Source organism: Mytilus galloprovincialis, chromosome 5 (genome assembly GCF_965363235.1).
Source record: "Mytilus galloprovincialis chromosome 5, xbMytGall1.hap1.1, whole genome shotgun sequence".
NCBI classification, from domain to species: Eukaryota; Metazoa; Mollusca; class Bivalvia; order Mytilida; family Mytilidae; genus Mytilus; species Mytilus galloprovincialis.
In genome coordinates, this window is record NC_134842.1 from 19,649,679 (window position 1) to 19,670,026 (window position 20,348).

Consider the following 20,348-nt stretch of genomic DNA (forward strand, 5'->3'; position numbering starts at 1 on the left):
GTTAATTCAAAAAAGCTACGAATGCAACCAATAGTACAGAGAGGTTCACAATAAATACTATGAAGCTATAACACTTATTTGACTATTTATGGTTTACAAGCTGCATGTAAATATATGAACACATAACCTACTTTTTGTTTATTACGGAACCTTGTTTTTTATACGTAGATGAACTCCAATGAATCTCGTGTGATATTGTATGGGATAAAACCACAAAACTAAAAAAAATAAATAATTAGAAATCATTATAAATAACTGTGTCAGTGGTAAACGATATACAAGTACATGAAAAATAAGGTATTGTTACGTGTATATTTTGTCATTTTACTGCAAATTATGTCTGATGAATCACACACATAACATAAAATTGATAGTAAGGAAAGCAGGACAATATCTAAAATATCGTATGACCGAAATTGCTAGTCGACTACTTACTAGAGTAGTTGTTCTTTAATAACGATTTGTATGATTTTTTTGCATTTTTGCAAATATTTTGAAACTATAATTGAAAGAAAAAAGTAAAATAACAAAAAAAAAAACCACGGAAACTCCGTAATCAAAAAGTAAAATCAAAGCTCTAACACATTAAACGAAACGAATAATCTACTTAAGATATTGTGAATGATCACAACATCAGTTTACATAGCAAACACGGACAGTCGACTACTAGTACTTGTCTAGTAAAAAGAATGTATTATGAATATGATTATTAAAAAACACCCTTATTTTTTTTTGTAATGACGTTGTGAGTTTATGTCGTCTAATGAGTTTCCATGTCCCTTTGATATTTTTCGCTCCCTTTTTAGATAGATTTTGCATCAATTTTAAGCTAGACTAGAAATATACAAATAGGTTAAGCTGACCGAAATAGTTAGCAGACTTCCTATCGGAATTAGTGACCTTAATAAAAATTTTCAAATGCTTGACTATATTGGCTCTTATTTGACAGAATAGTCAAAATATCAAAATGATAAAATAAACTCATCATATTTACCAGGCTCAATATATGGTACGTCAGACCCGCGTCTCGTCTTCTAAACACTCACCAGTTACGCTCGGAACCACAGATATATATCAAGGTACAACATATAGAATGCCATCACCTCATAATAAGAGTTTTAGCCAGTATTATTTACATGTTCGAGTTTTTTTACCAAAACTAATGCAGACAGATGAATTGTGTAAGACGATAAATGGTGAGCAACATACCATCTACACAGCCCATATGATAAAAATTACAAAGAAACCTTTGAATAGTTGTTGACCCTTAGAAGGTTTTATATTAGTCTTTCCATGCTTTTTGTATAGCTTTCATTAACAATTATCTGCTAACAAACTCTCTCAAGACAAGATTTTGTCCAGCATAGTTTCATTTTATCGAAACTTCATTGTTTCATTTAGTTGTTATCCGTTTGATGTGTTTCAGCCTTTGATTTTGCCTTTTGATTAGGGACTTTTCGTTTTGAAATTTCCGCAGAGTTCAGTATTTTTGTGATATTAATTTTTATTCCATTATTACATGTGTTATGCAAAATGTCAGGTTAACATTATAAGTTATATTGTAACCTAAAGCTTTTGACATGACCTTTACTAAACATTATTCAAATCAGATTATGAATAAAAAATACCTAAATGCTAAAATTTTAAATATTTGTGCAAAAAATGTATAAAAAAAAAGAGAAAAGAAATGGAACAAAAGAATTCAGTACTTAATACTTTAACTGCTTATTTGTTTTTTACTTATAATGTTTTGCCATGTTATGCATATTTTGGCCTCAAGATAGTTTCTTACCTGACAGTTATACACATTGGTAACAAGATTATCGAATTGAAACTCAAAACTCAACAATTCAAATACTGGATTTGAGATTGCGGTTAAAACTTGTGTACGCTAGATTTATATACTAATTAAAGTTTATGACAAAATTTGATTGGTGTTTATACTAGTGTACTTCTGTTACATCGATATCAATTTCCTATTATTTTGTTTTGTAAATATAAGAAATAATTTGTACAAGAATGAATTAGTTGATTTTAAATGTGGGTAATTTAGAGCTCTGTTGGTTGAATTAAGGGTACAAGAAACCTGTGAGTTTACAATATTGTATATATGCATTGTTATTAACAGTACTGATAGAATATCAAAGGAAACGTGAAATGTATCAAAGAGAGAAAAAAACAAAAAACAGCAGAAAACAGCTCAAGGCCACTAAGGGTCCTCGACGCAGTGAGAAATCCCGCACTTTGAGGTGGGCTTCAAGCTTCATGCTCATATTGCTGAGGTTGAAAGTTTTGATTATGGTTGATACGACTAACACCATCTGGTTTTGCGAAAACAATACTATGTACTGTAACATTAAAGTTTATCCAACATCCATTATCGTTATGTGATGTTTGAAATGAAATGACGAATTTACTTTGCACGTATAAGGAAGGTTTGTTAAATGTAGTAATCAATACATCCATGTGATTGTGTACGGCTGAAGGGCATTCAGATCTAGACGTTCTTGATACCTAAAACTGTTTTATCGTGACGTGTCAATAGGTCCCATATAAGATAAGACTTGTAGTACATATAGATATAACATACGTACGTATGTACATTTCAGACGGATTTTAAAATAGAGTAAGTACTAGCCTTTACATAACATTTGACCGGACATTATTTTAACATTCAATATTAAAACAACTTAGCTTGCTTATTTAGTTTAACATGTCGCTTTAGCCATGTGTTTCTTTAATATTAAAGCATCTATCCTTCAGAATAAGAAATATTATTCTCAAAAATTCCAAAGATCTACTTCTTAACCTTCGATCACAATCTTTGCAATTTTGCAGCAACATAAAAACTTTTGATTTTTCTACGCTATATACTACTATTCCCCATGCTCAGTTGAAAGATCGACTTCACCATCTCATAAAACAGAGCTTTTTCTATAAAAATGGGAATCGTAGATACAAATTTCTTGTTTTGGGTTACAAGATTCATATTTGTTGAAGAATCACACTGAATCTTCCAGAAAATATACTGAAGATGATATTATCAAAATGCTGGACTTTTTGATCGACAATATATTTGTTGAGTTTGGAGGATTTATATTTCAACAGACAATCGGTATTCCAATGGGTTCTAATTGTGCACCCCTGCTGGCTGATTTGTTTTTGTACTCGTATGAAGCAGAATTCATTCAAAACCTTCTAAAAGACAAAAAGAAAAAGCACCTTGCGAAATTCTTTCATTTTACTTTCCGATATATTGATGATGTTCTATCATTGAATAACCCATACTTTAGCCAATACTTATATCTCATATATCCCAGTGAACTTGAAATTAAGGGTACTACTGATACTAGAAGGACTGCTTCATACCTTGATCTTTACTCAATATTGACGTAGATGGACGACTTCACACGAAACTCTATGACAAACGGGACGATTTCAACTTCCCAATTATCAATTTCCCATTTCTCAGCAGTAACATACCATCTGCCCCTTCGTATGGTGTTTACATATCACAATTGATACGTTATTCACGTGCTTGTTCACACTATACGGACTTCATATACAGGAGTGTGCTACTTACGCAGAAACTTCTCCAACAAAGTTATACGATGTGTGTTTAACCAAACTAGCTAAGGACATTTTTACCACATGGTAGATTGTGGTTTGTCATTATGTCGTCTAATCTTTTCATTACCAAACGTGACTTATTCCCGATTCTGACTGTTTTGCTGAGTGTGAATTCGCATTACTATAAGACGTGTTACGGTACTTGTCTATCCCAAATTCATGTATTTAGTTTAAATGTTTAATGCTATATTTGTAATTCTCATCGGATTTTGTCAAATGTGTTGACGTCTTTTCTATTATATTTATGTGTTATGGAAACAAAAATTAATCACCGCCGTCATTTATTAGATTAAATTTTGGTCAACATAATCTGTACGATAATTTACGTTTGACGTTGGATTCATAACAAACTGCACATATATATATTATAGTTAATTGCTATTAATAAGTATTGCAATATGCATTGTGTTTAAATGCAATATCAGTATTTAGTTCTATTTTAATCTTTAATCAATCCTAATTCGATCTTACTTTTGAGATATAGTTTTTCATATGTGACGTAATTTTTCTGCTGTTTCAGAAATTTCATATATTCAAATGTGACGTAATTTTTAATGCCTCTTCACTATCGTATGTGACGTAATTTTTAATGCCTTTTCACCATCGTATGTGACGTCATTTTCATAATTTACTGCGTTGAGGCCTGGACTGAGTCGGGTGTGTCTATTCTGTGTTGGTCATTCATTATGTATTCGTGTTTGTTTCATGTAATGAGTTAATACTTCAGTTTCATCATGTATATCTGTTATATTCATTTGATAAAATTTACTGTTTGCAATAGCATTAATTGTTCTAAATAATAAGGATGTTCTTATCCCAAGCACGAGACGCGTTTTTGGCTATTAAATTTTAAACCTGATGCTTTTTGTTATTCATTAATCATGTGTTTCTTTGTCTAATACGTTTTCCTATTTATTTGTATTGTAGTCCTGTAATATTATGTTGTCATTTCTATGTTATATTTAATATTGCCATTAAAGTGCGAGGTTTGGCATGCCACAAAACCAGGTTCAACCCACCATTTTTTCCTTTAAAAATGTCCCGTACCAAGTCAGGAATATGGCCATTGTTATATTATAGTTCGTTTCTGTGTGTGTTACAATTTAACGTTGCGTCGTTTGTTTTCTCTTATTTTTGAGTGTAAATTGACATTGCGATAAGACGTGTCACGGTACTTGTCTATCGCAAATTCATGTATTTGGTTTTGATGTTATATTTGTTATTCTCGTGGGATTTTGTCTGATGCTTGGTCCGTTTCTGTGTGTGTTAGTTACATTTATGAGTTTGAACAGCGGTATACTACTGTTGCCTTTATATATAAACACTAAGGTTTTTTTTATCCACGAGTATAGATTACCTCAGCCGCATTTGAACAACTTTTCGGAATGTTTTTTTAATGCTCTTCAACTTTTATTTGATTTAGCTGTACAGCTAGTTTTATTTATGCGCAAGATGATGAGTCTTACGTAGTCGTCTTGGCATAATTTTGTGAAATTGTTGGCTATTTTCCATCTTTTTCTTTATGATATGGTTATGTTTTTCATCGAGTACAATGTGACAGGGAATTGACTAATAGTAAATAAATATTGACAAAACAGACACAGATCTGAAAGGTTTTGCTTTCTATAAAACTAGGTTCAATTCATCGTTTTGTATAAACATTTCTTTACCATGTCATTTTCGTATGGTTTTAAAAAAGAGGCAACAGTAGTATACCGGTGTTCAAAAGTTATAAATCGATTGAGATAAAACAAATCTGGATTAAAAAACTAAAACCAAAGGAAACACATCAACTATGTGTGGCATGTGCATAGTAAAAAAAGATATACACATAATTTTTTTAATACATTAAACAGAGGTTTAGGTCGAAACAGGACCCATCGGATGCTCCCAATTTAAACCGAACAGATGGCCAAATCAATAACGATGAAATGTCAATACCATATATTTGATATTTTCTTTTGCAAATTATGCTGAAGGCATATATGAGTGGGGTAACAACAAACATAGAGAGTAGAAGAAACAGAAAATCATTGATATAATAAGAGTACAATGTGACAGGGAATTGAATAATAGTAAAAAAATGTTGACAAAACAGAGAAAGATCTGAAAGGTTTAGCTTTCTTTAAAACTAGGTTCAATTCATCGTTTTGTATAAACATGCCTTTACCATGTCAGAGATATGGCATTTGTAATCCATTTAGATGCGTTTTAAGCGTTTGACTTGCCATTTGATTGGAAACTTTCCACTTTGAATTTTCAACGGCGTTTGGAATACTTTGTTATTTTACTTTTTTCCAACAACAACAAAATAACAATAGTCGTTCTAACTCTAATCTGATTCACAATTTTGATATGACCATAGGCAAACATGTGGAAGTTATTGCTCCTTTGCATGCTAGGAGTTAGCAATGCACTTGGTCCTGCACAGTTTACACTATCACCATCCGGTCAGATGAAAGTGAAAATTCCTGGTCAGTATAAATAAATTGTATCAATTATATTTTAACTATGAAACAAGAAATAAACTCGCCATATATACCAGGATCCAAATTGTGTATTGTTGCCAGACGCGCGTTTCGTCTACAAAAGACTCATCAGTAACGCTCGAATAAAAAATAATTAAAAGGCAAAATAAAGTACGAAGTTGAAAAGGTATCATATTCTTATATATGAATACATGGACGTTTGAATAGTTGTATTTGAATTTTGCACTGTACTTTATTATCAAGTTTTTAATTAAAAAGTGATATATAACTAATATGAGGAAACCGAGTCTAATAATCTTGATATTACAAAAAAACCTTAGTAAATAGCATGAACTCATGAGAGAGATTGGTTGCGTCTGAGATATATCGTCAATATATCATTTCTTACATTACATTACCTTAGCTGTTTTGGCAAAACTTTTAGGAATTTTGGTCCTCAGTGCTCTTCAACTTCGTACTTTATTTGGCCTTTTTAACTTTTTTGGATTCGAGCGTCACTGGTGAGTTTTTTGTAGACGAAACGCGCGTCTGGCGTAAATACAAAATTTAGTCCTGGTATTTATGATGAGTTTATTTAGTAATTAAATTGTTGAAAATACATTTCTTTACAACTGGTTCCAAGCGTTTAACGAAGTAAATGTTGAGTATTGAATGGTTATTTTAAGTTCCTGGTGTGTAAATGGAACCCTTTCCTTCAAAGTTTTCAATTTAGATAGATATTAATTTTTTCTCGGTAAAGTATTTGTTTTAAAAAATCTAGTTTGGAAATAAATTTAATACATCATTTTCTACATAAGGAACTGCATGAACCTTGGAATTCGGCATTTTTATTAATTTACTTTTTATTCGGTAGAACTGTGTTTGTCTTCCAATTATTAAGGAGGAAAGTACCTTCAGACCACCGTATTGCATTTATATCTGTTCATTAACAGGTGACGCGAGTGTACTCTAAGATTGTATTTGCTTTATTTTCATTGAAATATTTGAGTACGAAGAAATTTGGCCCTAAACAAGTTTTATCGTTACCATCATGCATTGTTTCATCCATACGACTTGTGGGAGTCGCCGCTCACGAGAGACGTGTTTTTCGCTGTTTGAAATAAAAATAAAACAGTTCAGTCGTCGGATTTATAAAGAGCAATTGTTTTCTCTTCATGATCGCTGAGGCTTGGTTCGCATGGACGTTGAGAGAGGAGAACAACTGGTATATCTTATTTATACTACATGTGTTTTGCTGGTTCCTTTAGAATTTGCTAATTTAGAAGGAAATTTGACATAAAGGAGTGATCTTTAACAATCATTATTTTGGTACTAGAAATGTGTTTTCTCTGCACATTTATAGAAGAATCGGCTACGAAATGAACTTCGAATGAAGAATAACCATGTTTGTTCCTTAAAAAGGTCTGATCCCAGTATTCTATCTTTAAACGGAAACTCAGATTGCTCATCATAAACGTATCCTCGAATTGTACTATTAGAATGAAAGATGATTGATGAAAAATATCAATTGGACTATTAATACATATTTGCAGATATATTTTTGTTTTTAAAGTCTAATGTTAATAATGATGACTGGAACACAACATAATTATTAAAGTTTTTAAACGATCCTTGCAAGAAGATAGAATTCTTAATTTGTTTTCATGTCAATACTTACATTTTTCAGCGGATGGTTTTTCAAAAGTTGCCATACATTACAACGTTAATCAGGAATTACCAGGTGTTACTGGGTCAAGATTTGGACAAGATTTAGTCACAGCAAATGGTAAGTAATAACAGGGGGATTATTAGATTAATTATCTCATCCTTAAATAACAACACAATCATTTTACACTAATGATATCGAAAATGTAGTTGTTTATTAAAGGCAACAGCAGTATACCCTGTTCCATATATAGTTATCAAAGTACTAGGATTATAATGTAGTATGCCAAATGCGCGTTTCGTCAACATAAGACTCACCAGTTACGCTCATATCAAAATAGTCATAAAGCCAAACAAGTACAAAGTTACAAAAGTCACAAATCGATTGAGAAAACACAAATCCGGGTTGCAAACGAAAACTGAGGGAAACAAAGGAACAACAGGAACACTAAAGTGCAACAAAAATAAGTACCAACACCGATTCCAGAAGTATTTTATAAGCATAAATGTAACTTTAATATCATCTGCAAAGTTCTATGCAATGGTGGTGTGGTACAATAAATGGTGTCCGATCGCTTAACTAAAAATGAAGTTAAACAGATGCAAATCTTTCGTTAGAGAAAAAAATAATATAAATATACCTGAAGCTGTGTAGTAAAACCAATAGCATTTCGATAAGCCGTATGAAGCCTAATTTTTTAAAGAGGGTCTTTGCTACTGTAAGATGTTATCTCCTGTTTGTGGAGAAAAACGAAAATGTTCTTACCGCTATGGTTCTTTATGAATATGCCTAATTTGTTTAAGTTTTATGACATTTATGACTCAAGAAATCTTATCTACATAACTATATTTTCTAGCATTCTTTTTAGTAGTCGTTACGTTGAATATATATTTTTTTAAAGTTATTCCCCTCTACAATTCAAAACTAGCAAATGTTAAATAACTTGATTCATATAACAAGCATGAGAACCTATCTCCTGCATCAACACAATTTTCAAAATTATTTTAATCAAATCATTTAAATGAGAGAACAGTTTTCAGTTGAGTTGTTTGGTAATCCTAAATGTCACTTACCCATATTTCGATCCGTGCCTTATATCTTATCTTATTATAACCTTTTCGTGAACATTCATTTTCATTCCTTCCTAAATCAAAACTAACCCTAACATACATATAAACAAACAATATCATGAATGCAATAAAATGTTAACAGATAGTTTCATAAAACTGAGTTAAAAATTCCCTTAAAGAGATATTTCATTAATGTATGTCTGGTGTAGATTGAAATGAAAGATGCAACAATATGTACATCATTATAGGTGGTTTCTTTGAATGGCAAAGTACCACTCAGGCTAAAGAAGGAGATACGATACATTATTGGTTATGGGGAGAGAAGAATGGACAGGGAGAAACACAAACAGATTTAACCGGTGTTATAGTATGTAAGTAAAATAGTTAATTTGATATCCTGCATATCTATAGCATGATCGTGTTTCCCCTTTTATTTATTTTTTTCTTAGTTACATATTTTTCTCTAACCCAAATGACGGTTATGACATTGGAATCATATATGCATTGGAGTAGGTGGAGAAGCACACCTTGCGGTCAATATGAACATTAACCTACGTATAACACTCAAGGTTTTTTGGTAGGATTCGTGTTGCTCAATTTTAAGGTTTTTATGTACTGTTTTGTGGACTTGTTCTTTTCTCGTCGTTTTATTTTTTTGCCTCATTTTTGTCAGTTCGTTTTCGATTCAAGAGTTTCGATTGCACCCTGATTATCTTCTGCCTTTATTAACAATCATTAAAATCCATTTGCTATATATTGTATTCAATTTTAGCTGATCACACAGCTACTCAACAACCTACACCAAAACCTACTTCTCCTCAGCCGATTGTTACAAACAAACCTGTTGGAACAGCTTCTCCAACCCAAAGCGGAAGTGGTGCTGTAACAGCTGGATTATCATCAGGAGTGACATCTTCTGTTGGAACATCCGGAAGTATACACAAAGGAAGTCAGAACGGAAGTTCTGGGGGTTCAAGCGGAGGTGGATCTGGTTTCATGGTTGGTGGATCAAGCTATCATGGTCCTAGTAAATGTAAGCATACATATACCATCTAACACAAAACGCAAACCATTATTGTTCATTTGACACTCCTCTTACAGATACTGTTATACATATATCATATTGTATAAACAATATAGAATATTGAAGGCAATGTAACATGTCAAGATTACATACAGGAAGAGTAAATAAAATGTCATCATAAATGTTAATAGTGCAATTTGGAGAGTATCGTAATAAAAGCATATATGGTATTTGACACATATATCTGTATAACGCTTATCCTGAAATAGCTATCAATAACTTTTAACGATCATGGCGCAATAATAAAAGCTAGGAATTATTTTTTGAATCTATAGTATTCAGATTTTATTGATTAAACATGATTATAATCTACATATATTTGGCATTGTTTTTTTTTAATTTCATGATTTCATAAAAATCTCAAAAAAAACACGATAAAAAACACAAAGAATTAATTGAAACCAATATTAAATAGTATAAGGGATACTATAATATAGAAATATTTTGTATGGGTTGTCAAGACTATACAAAAAAAACCTAAGAAAGCCGTGGACATATTGAATTTGCAGGTCGTATAAGTAGACATTAGGCATTGAATGTAGTTCTAAACAAAATGATTCTGTTGAACAGAAAGATAATTAAAGGCAACAGTAGTATACTGCTGTTCGAAATGCATAAATTGATTGAGAAAAAAACCCAAATCCGGGTTACAAACTAAAACTGAGGGAAACACATCAAATATAAGAGGAAAACAATGACACAACAGAAACACTTAAATGCATATGTTTTACCTACTTGTATATTTCAGCTAATACAGTTAATTGCCAATCGTATCCATGTTTGATATTTGAGGATGATTTCAACACTTTGGATTTCTCTACATGGGAGCATGAGATCACAGCAGGCGGAGGGGGTGTGAGTTTTTGTTCATCATTTTGTATCTTCTCATTTGACAATTAGCGGACATGTTTGTGCTTTGAAATTCACAAGATGAAATATCAATAATACTTACCTTTTTTGAGTAAAATGTAAAATTACAAAACACTGAACTCCGAGGAAAATTGAGTAAATGACTGTTTCAAAAAAGAAATCTAATTCACGTTGTATGCTTTGTAATGAACGGTTTAATCTTTAACATGATACTTGTTTCCCTTTAATAAAAATAACATATTATTAGTAACTTTTCATTTTGGGTTTATTAATATAATATGTAAGTCACTGATAAACTAAATGTAGCAATGTTATCTCAGTGTAATAAATATCCTATGCTGCATATTTAGGTAATTGTATTATCGTCAACGATTTGATTATCTTTAAATGGGCAAAACAAAGACTTTATACAAAAATCAAAACCAGCGACATCAATCGTGTGACATTTAATTCCTTTCTAATAGGTATCATCATCTTTAAACTGTTTTTTGTATTGTAGAATTGGGAATTTCAGTACTACACAAACAACAGATCCAACAGTTATGTAAAAGATGGGACACTGTTTATCAAACCGGTAATGTCTTAAGTCATAATTTAAAACGTTTTTAATTTGCGGTTTTACATCTCTGACTGATCCTCTAAGAGAAACGACACCTTTAATGTAATGCAGGAAAATTACACGAATAAAGAAAAAACTCAGGACAACTGACCGAGATTGTTACAAACTTACACTTGACTTTAGTAAGCATACATTTGTTTACTGGCAGTTTAACCCGATTTAAATCCATTTAAATAAGAAGTAAAGAATTAGTTTTTAGTAAGCTGCTTCTTTTCCAACAAAACTTGAAACAAAGCCTTATGTATGATAAAGATATATCAAATAGTTAAATAATTTACAATTTCTCTTCAACAGACACTAACATCAGACCATTATGGGGAAAAATTTCTCACGAGTGGTAGCTTGGCACTATGGGGTAAGACAAAGTTTACTTACTGTGTATTCAATGTTTTTTCGTTCAGTACAAATTGTCATTGATTTCATAAATAAACGACAAATTGGATGTTGAACGAAATACAAAAACTTTATAAAATTGTATGAAAACTTTGGCAACACCACGAACTCATAAATCCACGAAAATGCAAGTTTTCCTCAATCTATGAAAATTGATTGGCGGTTAAGAAGAGAAATTTGAGTTATTTGTCCATAGAAGAGAATAACTAATTTTTATAATTTAAACATGTGTCTTATATTCAGTTCCTTAAATAGTTAAACGAAATCGGTGAACATTTTTTTTTATAATTTAGTAATATAAAATTTTGCACATGAAATATGCATTTTTTGTTGATAAATTTATGTGTTTTGCACTTTTTTAAAAATCTCAAATATTTCATTTTATACTGCTCACTTTATTTATATTATTCTATAATTTGAGAATTATAGAATAGGAATTAACACAAACTATTACGAATAGATTAATAGCTATAACCGTAGTGTCTTTTAAGATTTGCTACCATCCAAATGCACATTTTAATTACTTATTTATATCAGTCATTGTACGTAGCAATAGATGTTCCTTACATTATTTATCAAATATATTATTCATGCTTTAGGTGGTTCTAGCGCCGATATGTGTACAAGCAATATGTTTTGGGGATGTCAAAGAGACGGATCAGCAGACCATCCAATAAACCCAATACAATCTGCCAGATTACGTAGTACCAGGGGTTTCACCATGAAATATGGAAAAGTTGAAGTCGAGGCTAAAATACCTACAGGAGATTGGATATGGCCTGGTATGTTTTTGTATTGAAATAAAATAAAAAAAAAAAAAAAAACAGTCATCTAATCCTACCTCAGAATATTTCAATAAATAAAAAGCTAGATATCCCCAGAAAATAAAATGCATATGCCATTTTTGTTATCTTATCCGAGTAACTGTCATTCTTACTGATAGAATGGCATAGAGAGTTAAAATGAATGTAAACACCATATAAGAATGAATAAGTATTCGTTTATATACTAGTGAGTCAACCCCACAACGATGTGAAAATTCACGAGACCTTAAGAGGAATTTCAAATCATTACATTTTTTTTAAATAAATTTCATTAACAAACTTATAAATAGTGTACAAAATACAATAAAGCGTTGAAGCAAAATAAAGAAATGTTGATTTAAATCATTCTTTATTCAAAATTAATGTATAAAAAATAAGATGTGGTATGATTGCCAATGAGACAACTGTCCACAAGAAACCAAAATGACACATACATCAACAACTATAGGTCACCGTACGGCCTTCAACAATGAGCAAAGCCCATACCGCATAGTCAGCTATAAAAGGCCCCGATAAGACAATGTAAAACAATTCAAACGAGAAAACTAACGGCCTTAATGTGTTTGTTGTTAAAAAAAAACTTGGACCGAGACAAGTGGACAGAAAGAAACGTGGACCGAGAGAAGTTGACCGAAAGAAACGTGGACCGAGAGAAGTGGACCGAAAGAAACATTTAAAGAAGGTTACAATAGTTCTAATATTGATATAACTTTATCGTAGGTAAAAACTCTGGTAATATCATTATTTATCATATGTTTAGTAGTAAATACAGTAGTTTTGCATATGTGATAAATAGCCTGCTGTTTAATCCATATCGCGCAACTTTGATGCGCACCCTTTATCGCATACCCTTTATCACACCCCTACCCTTTATCGCATACCCTTTATCACACCCCTACTTTTTTTTTTTTTTTTTTTTTATATAAAGTCAGTTTTGGTTTTTTTTTTGCTTAAGAAAGATTTTCCTCAAAATAGGTAATTTTTTTGAATGACGTCATTGTTTGGTATGTGACGTCACGAACGTCAAGTTTTCATATTTTTTGGCACACTAAATGCAACTATGAAAAATACAAAACACACATAAACAAAATATTTTTAAAACAACAGCACGCAAATTGTAAGGTAACCCAGGTGCTTCGGATAAGTAATTGAGCAGTCTTTTTTAAAAGGCCTTTGAAACAAGACAAAAGTAGAACTGAAGGTAACCCAGTGCTATGGATCAGAAAACAGTTCATATAATATAATACTCTTCTGTTGAAATATATGATAAAGCGTATAATACATGGCAAAATCCGTATCACATGCCGTATCACCCTCGACCAATATCATCCCTCGGGCCTAAAGGCCCTTGGGCTGATATTGATGTCTCGGGATGATACGACATATGATACGGATTTTGCCATGTATTATTCTCTATTTTACGAACGCTGTAGTATGATATATACTCTCCTATAAGGTCACATTTAAATTTGCAGCTATTTGGATGTTACCAGTATGGAATGCTTATGGTCAGTGGCCTGCATCTGGAGAAATTGACATTATGGAATCAAGAGGTACAATTTCAATACATGATAAAAATAATAATGTTACAGACATTCTTTCTTTGGTCCTTTTTGAAGATTGATATATATCAAGGTTTCAATTATAACAGTGAAAAATGGAATCTCATTTAGTTTGTTTGTTTGTAAGTTGGTATCAAATATTGTGTATCGTTTTGATGGTATGTGCCTTGTCTTGTCGACTTATTGACGATTGTTTACAGTTATTCCTTATTTTACACTGGAAAATAAGAGATTTGGTGTAAATGTATATGGAGGACAAATAGTGTGACATATAGCGAGAAGCCCTAAATAATTATTCTTTAAATGCTGTCTTTATCTTTTACATTTTAAAAGTTGATTAATGAACTACGGCACTTGCAACTTCACGCAAGATGAAAGCGTTTTGAAGGCATCGAATGAAGCTTTTCTATTATAAAAAAGAAGATGTGGTATGATTGCCAATGAGACAACTATCCACAAAAGACCAAAATGACACAGACATTAACAATTATAGGTCACCATACGGCCTTCAACAATGAGCAAAGTTCATACCGCATAGTCAGCTATAAGGCCCCGATAAGACAATGTAAAACAATTCAAACGAGAAAACTAACGGTCTTATTTATGTAACAAAATGAAAGTTATTTGTTATCTTGATATCTTATTAGGTTTTACAAAATAATACACCCTGTTGCGCAGAATATATTTAACATAAGGTTAGTTTGTGTTTTTCACGGTTACCGGTAGAGAAAATGAAAAAATAAAAAACCACACGATTTTGTACTTAAATAAACATATATTTTGATCATAATTTATAACATTTTGTTTGTGCTTTTAGAAAAAGACGTGTCTGAGAGAAGCTGGCTTTCTCACTGTAAATAATTGATAGTTCTGTTTATTTACTTTTAAAATTAGAATATCAATAATCATCAATGTCTACATCTATATTCCCAATATAAAAATAGTCGGTACGATAAATTCGTAACACAATGTAATAATGATATAATATTTCGCTCGCCTCCGCCCTTAATGGAAATTAGTGAACCCGTATATATCGTATAACTAGCAATCTATTTGACTTATACTTTTCATTGAAGATTCTCACATATTATGTTTTTAAATGATTACATATAGGCATGACAAACCAGTGTTTCAATCTTTTCCCCCAGGTAACATCAATTACCATGATGATAAGGGCGTAAGCCAGGGTCATGATTCTGTCGGTAGTACACTTCATTTCGGTCCAGGATTTCCATTCGACCCATATGAAAAAGCACATGCTGAAAAGTAAGTAGCATATATTGGGAAGTAATGAACACATGGCCAAAAGCATGTATGCCAGGAACAAAAGATAAGAAAACCAAAAATTATGAAAAAAGAAGGTGTCATTTTAGCAAAATTAAGTAGCACGTGTAAAAAAGGAAAGTAGAAAAAGACAACAAATGACATCGCCCTGGCAAGAAAAAAAAACGACGAAAAGACAAATAACAGTCTACAGAACGCAACGTAGAAAATCATGACTGAGCTAGAGAAACCTCATCACAAACCGAAGGTGATCTAAGGTGCTCCGAAAGGGTGAGAACATCTTACTTCACATGTGGCACCTGTGGTGTTGCTTGTGAAAGTACAAAATCGCTGATAAGACTTATTTGTGGATGTCGCATTTGAAATAAACTCCGTTTTAGTAATCACTTATCTATCTGATATCTAACTAAACTATTCAGGTATATTTTCTTTTGAAGTGGTTACATGGTGATTATCCGTTTCTTTATAAACATTTTGTTTCCTTACATAAACATTTTTACACTAAGCGGATATCAGATGCTAGAAATATTTCCGTAATTTCATGTTGTTTTGTTTGACGTATTGCCAAACTGAAATGTTTATCATACCCTTTACCTTAACGCACTGCCTGTATTTCATACAATATATTTTATATTTAGGCACTTGACAACTGGAACCTTTTCAGACAGCTTCCATAAGTTTGCAGTTGAATGGGATGAATCAATGATTAGGTAAAGTACATTAACTTTTGTTTACTAATTGTGATATCAAACTGTTTTGCTTTTTAATCACAAAAAGTTCGTTAAACTTATAAAAATGACAAATATTTGATATTTTCTAACGTAATAGACTGTTGGTAATCTAGATTTCCTAAGCAATTCTATATAAGAACAGCGGCAAGGAATTGCCTAGACAAATTGAAATATATTAATATCAAATTTATTACACTTCTGACTTTTTTTCCCAGTTTTATCTTTAGCTACTCGGAGAAATTTAATTTATATTAATTTTAAGAGCTAATTTAGGTACTAGTAAAAGGTAAAAATATATGAACAAAATACACAGACAACGAAAAATCCTTACTTTTTATTTTTAGTTATTTATTTACAATTTTCAGAAATACATTTTGTCTATGAGGGCTGTTTGTTTCATACAAAAGTTACATTGCCATCCGACGCCTAAGTTGTTATGTACCGGTGTTTATAAACAACGGGATATATACTTTTTCTTACCAATTTTCTTTCATTTTCAAATACCCATATTCATATGTTCATTATTATAAAATTCAGGTTTACAATTGACGGAGAAGAACTTCTGAAAACTGTTCCTCCACAAGGCGGTTTCTGGGAGTTAGGAGAATTTGATAAAAACCAACCAGGAATGACAAACCCATGGCGTGGAGCTTCAAAAATGGCACCGTTTGATCAAGAGGTAAATTTTGTACATTAGCAATAAGAATGCTTAGGTTCTTGTACATACTATCATCATGAGTAGTAGATTGGTGTCGTTATCTGTTAACTTATATCAAAATCAAGTACTACTACTTAATAATTTAACACAGTCTGACGAAAGACAGGTATGGGCGTTCAAGATAATGATAACAATGTCTCATTTCAAACCTCATTTTTCATGTGCAATTTGACATTTCTCACTTCTGATTTCTAAATGAGAAGTGTACAGATTGAACTGAGAAACATTCACTTGGATGTTAGGAATTTTAACTTGTCAAATATAAAAATGAAAACCGTAAAATAGAGAATTATCAAGTTGGAAGGTCAAATCAAAACTGAAAAATAGTCAACTTAAAACTAAAAAAGGTCAAGACGAGAGACTCATCACTTAATTTAATTTGATAGTTTATTTAGTATTAGCTCTATTAATTTATTAGTATGAGCTGTTCTTTATTAATTTATGAATAAATAAACAATTCATCATAGATACCAGGATTACCTCTTCTTAATCATGTTAATTGATAAGTTATTTCATTATAATGTTTACGACAATGTGTGATCAAGTCACAATAACTGTGTATGATTTTTTTTTCGCATAAAAAAGATCTTTATATAGACAATTGACTAGTTAGCCAGAGTAAGATTTGAAACTAATTATTTAACTTGTCTTTTTCAGTTCTATTTGATTATGAACGTTGCTGTTGGTGGTATTGGTTTTTTCCCAGACACATGGAGTAACACCCCTAGTGCCAAGCCATGGAGTGATAAATCTGAGTTCACAGCCAGAGATTTCTACCGTGCCAAGAATCAATGGTACCCGACATGGAATGCTGACAATAATGATGGGGAAGATGCTGCTCTTAAAGTCAATTATGTCAAAGTTTGGAAGATGAAACCATGAACTTGATTATTTATTTATTAATAAAATGTGTTTTTGTATTCGTGTGTGTTAATTTAAACTAATTATACCATGAAGATTTATCACCGGATGTATATTTGCATGATAATTACGATCAATGCCAAATTTAATGCAGGATCTGCCTATCCTTTCCCCTAAAGTCAACCCCGACTTTGATTGGGTTCTTATTTCTCAGTCTTTCGTTTCCGTGTTGTGTTTTGTTTAATGTTGTTTGCCGTTTGGTTCTAGTTTACTTTCAATCTGCGTTTGAATGTCCATTGAGTATCTTTTGCTTATCTTTTTAGATTAATATTTAAAGATAGATCCGTAAAAAAATAATAAATATTTACAGCATTGTATCACCACATGGATGGCCACTCATCGTTTTCATCAAAAAGAAACATAATACCACCAACAACATTCACAAAACCTTTTTAAAAAAAAAAAAGGTTTTACTAATCACCAAATTAAGGATTATCCATCCTACTTTTTTTCCTTCGCTATAAGAGGATGTACCAAATATGCCTCTGGTACAAACAACTCGTATTATAGTAGGGTTAGTAGAGGTAACTTTTTCTTCAATTGCAAGACAAGACAAGCAAATATAAACTTTATTCTTTAAAACAACTGTATACACATTGGTACAAAGAATAAAATAATTATACATAGTATAATTATGTATATACATCCATTGCAATATATAATTGACCATCTTGGAACTTTCTATTGCAATTACAAAAATATTTAAGAGTGAACATCATTTAAAAATTATTCTCATCTGGATTAAAGTATTTTGTAGTTTTACGAATAATTGAAGATTGGGTAAATATTCGGAGGTTTCTCCTTTAATTGTCATATATTTCATTTTTAATATTATTGAAAATGAAGGGTGCTCCTCGTCCATTACCTTACAAAGTTCTTCATCATTCGTATTTCGATTTTTAGTGTAATCACTTATGACAGTCTTCAAATGGTAAGTAAATGAATGCTTTCTAAAAAGTAAAATCACAAAAATACTGAAATACGAGAAAAATTCATAAAGGAAGGTTCCTAATCAAAAGGCAAAATAAAAAGCTCAAACAAATCAATGTAGTCTCTTAATTTTATATAAATTTTCAATTGAAAATTAAAGAAACAGATTAATATAAGATGGCTATAATTCTGATATTTTATTTTCATACTAACCTTTTACTTCTTGTTTACGTGCATCTTCCTACAAGACAAGTATTTTAATTATTATCAAAATCTAATACATAATATAATTATCCACTATTTTCTACATTTGAGAATGCCTGTACAAAGTCAGAAATGTGACAGTTGTTGTCAATTCGTTTGAAGTGTTTTATCATTTGATTTGGCCATTTGATTAGTGTCTTTCCGTTTTGAATTTTCCTCGTTTTTTTTGTGATTTTACTTTTTAGCTCACCTTTCCTAAAAGGAAATGTGAGCTTTTCTCATCACTTGGCGTCCGTCGTCGTCGTCTGTCGTCGCGTTATCAATTTTTCAAACATCTTCTCCTCTGAAACTACTGAATGGATTTGGATGAAACTTAGCATGAATTTTTCTTAGATTATCCTGCACAAAGTTTGTGCTTCGATTTTTGATCCGTCAAAAAACATGGCCGCCGTTACTAAAAATAGAACATAGGGGTCAAATGCAGTTTTTGGCTTATATCTCAAAAACTAAAGCATTTAGAGCAAATCTGACATGAAGTAAAAATGTTCATTAGGTCAAGATCTATCAGCCCTGACTTTTTCAGATGAATCAAACAACCCATTGTTGGGTTGCTGCCACTTAATTGGTAATTTTAAGGAAATTTTGCAGTTTTTGGTCATTATCTTGAATATTATTATAGATAAAGATAAACTGTAAACAGCAAAAATGATCAGCAAAGTAAGATCTACAAATAATTGAAATGACCAAAATTGTCAATTGACCCCTTAAGGGGTTATTGTCCTTTAATGACAATTTTTCACAATTTGTTCATCATATTTGCTAACTTTACAAAATCTCTAAAACTTCTCAACCAAATTCAACCAAACTTCATTTGAATGATCAGTAGGGTGTATAAAATAAAGTTTGTGTTTTATTTTCTATTTCGTCAAAAAACATGGCCGTCATGGCTAAAAATAGAACACAGGGTAAAATGCAGTTTTTGGCTTATATCTCAAAAACTCCAGCATTTAGAGCAAATAAGACAAGAAGTTAAAGTATTTATTAGGTCAAGGTCTTCCTGTCCTGAAATTTTCAGCCGAATTGGGTAACTGGTTTTTCAGGAATAATGCCCCTGAACTGATGATTTTAAAGAAAATTTGCAGTGTTTGGTTATTATCTTGAATATTATTATAGATACAGATAAACTGTTAATAGCAAAAATGTTAAGCAAAGTAAGATCTACAAATAAGTCAATTTGACCAAAATTGTCAATTGACCCCTTAAGAAGTTATTGCTCTTAAAAGATTTTTTTTCACAATTTGTTCATCATGTTGACTTACTTTAAAAAATCTTCTCCTTTGAAACTGCTGTATCAATCTGATTTAAATCTTAGTT

General features: G+C 31.5%; 1 protein-coding gene across 2 annotated transcripts; it reads left to right on the forward strand.

Moving 5' to 3' along the window:
• The first annotated feature begins 2,607 nt into the window (after positions 1-2,607).
• LOC143075344 (beta-1,3-glucan-binding protein-like) lies at positions 2,608-17,839 on the forward strand. 2 transcript variants are annotated; one of them, XM_076250733.1, is made up of 15 exons: positions 2,608-2,626; positions 5,996-6,104; positions 7,786-7,884; positions 9,083-9,205; positions 9,607-9,745; positions 9,779-9,867; positions 10,667-10,773; positions 11,288-11,362; positions 11,702-11,762; positions 12,400-12,582; positions 14,100-14,177; positions 15,335-15,452; positions 16,109-16,180; positions 16,739-16,880; positions 17,577-17,839. In XM_076250733.1, exons 2-15 carry the CDS (start codon positions 6,002-6,004, stop codon positions 17,799-17,801), a joined length of 1,614 nt encoding a protein of 537 aa, XP_076106848.1. In that variant the 5' UTR covers positions 2,608-2,626; positions 5,996-6,001; the 3' UTR covers positions 17,802-17,839. The 2 variants fall into 2 exon arrangements, with proteins under 2 accessions (XP_076106848.1, XP_076106847.1); XM_076250732.1 differs by having other exon boundaries at positions 9,607-9,867.
• Positions 17,840-20,348: the final 2,509 nt, after the last annotated feature.